This window comes from Hipposideros armiger, unplaced genomic scaffold, assembly GCF_001890085.2.
Source record: "Hipposideros armiger isolate ML-2016 unplaced genomic scaffold, ASM189008v1 scaffold_1627, whole genome shotgun sequence".
Classification (NCBI taxonomy): domain Eukaryota; kingdom Metazoa; phylum Chordata; class Mammalia; order Chiroptera; family Hipposideridae; genus Hipposideros; species Hipposideros armiger.
The window spans coordinates 149,657-150,805 of NW_017732977.1; the positions used below are offsets into that span (position 1 = coordinate 149,657).

Below are 1,149 nucleotides of genomic sequence, written 5' to 3' on the forward strand. Positions count from 1 at the left end.
ACTGTATAAATAAAAAGAAACAAGATATTGTTCATTAATAGGTTTGATTAGCAATTAACTGGTATCACATATGGTACAAAATAACTGTCAGAAAATAGTGCTTAAATACTCGAGCCTAGTATAGTTTCTTAAAGTATGAATTAACTAGTGCAGTCATTCGGCATATTTTTATCTTACTGTGTTTATTCTTTTAAGAAATGCTCAAGTCAATTTGGCTACTGTTTTTTAGACTTCTGTTAGACATATCATTTTGGAGAAGTCACACAATTACTTCTTACAGATGTCTTTTCACTAACAATTTTATAATGCATTTTCATCTAACTTCTTTTTGGACTGTGATTTTTTTTCTGTGTAGTGTGTTTAAGGGTGAAACCTTAAATTTCATGGCCCTTGGGTTATGTTTACACTCATTCGTTCAGAACATACGAGCCTGAATGTGTTTTTTTACATTCATTCTTAATTCCTATTATGTTGATTACATTTAAAAATTCTGACATTTTATATAGTTTTTATATACTTTAGCATTTTGGCAACATTAATTTATTCACTATCGAGGAACTTAATTAGATATATATTGTCATGGAAAAGTTATATTTAAAGGATAGTTGTATGTGTTTGTTTTTACTTTTGGTTTTAGTTCCAGCGTGTTGTCCTTTTGGTTTTGTTTTATTGCTTTTTTCTTTAATTTTGCTTACCAGAGCCAAAGCCTTAGTAGAAGAACAACGCCTTTTGTTCCTAGGGTTCAGGTAAAGGCCTTGTCTGCCTGATAGAAACTAAAGTTGTGTTTTAACCCTTATTTGTATGTTTTTGGAAAATGCGTAGTAGGAAAACTTTTTTTGGTATGTTGCTCCGAGCCATATTATTGACTTTCAAATCATTTTATGGGCCAGCTTGAAATATTATGCATGGGATTAAAATACAAAAAAAATTTAAAGAGACAATCTTGGTTAGTGATTTTATATGATGAACTGAATACTAAAACTCATAGGTTTCAGAGTTGCAATTAATGTAGATTCCACTTGTATATGTAACATTGAAATCGGTAGCTAATTTTATACTTTTGATATTTTTCCTTTATTGCACAAGGCAGCTGTCTCTTTAAATCAGTCATTATACCACTTACCATCTACATTCTCTTGCATTTTCCAA

The 1,149-nt window shown here is 30.2% G+C and overlaps 1 protein-coding gene across 3 annotated transcripts in view; it reads left to right on the top strand.

The window, feature by feature from the left end:
- Window positions 1–836, top strand: part of LOC109377923 (regulating synaptic membrane exocytosis protein 2-like) — a 119,974-nt gene extending 119,138 nt beyond the window's left edge. For 2 of the 3 annotated variants that reach the window (XM_019634393.1, XM_019634394.1), the window contains exon 9: window positions 699–836. In XM_019634393.1, coding sequence (XP_019489938.1) covers window positions 699–767 — 69 coding nt within the window. In that variant the 3' untranslated portion in view covers window positions 768–836. The remainder of the gene's footprint in view (window positions 1–698) is intronic. The other variant, XM_019634395.1, reaches the window with a different exon arrangement.
- Window positions 837–1,149: the final 313 nt, after the last annotated feature.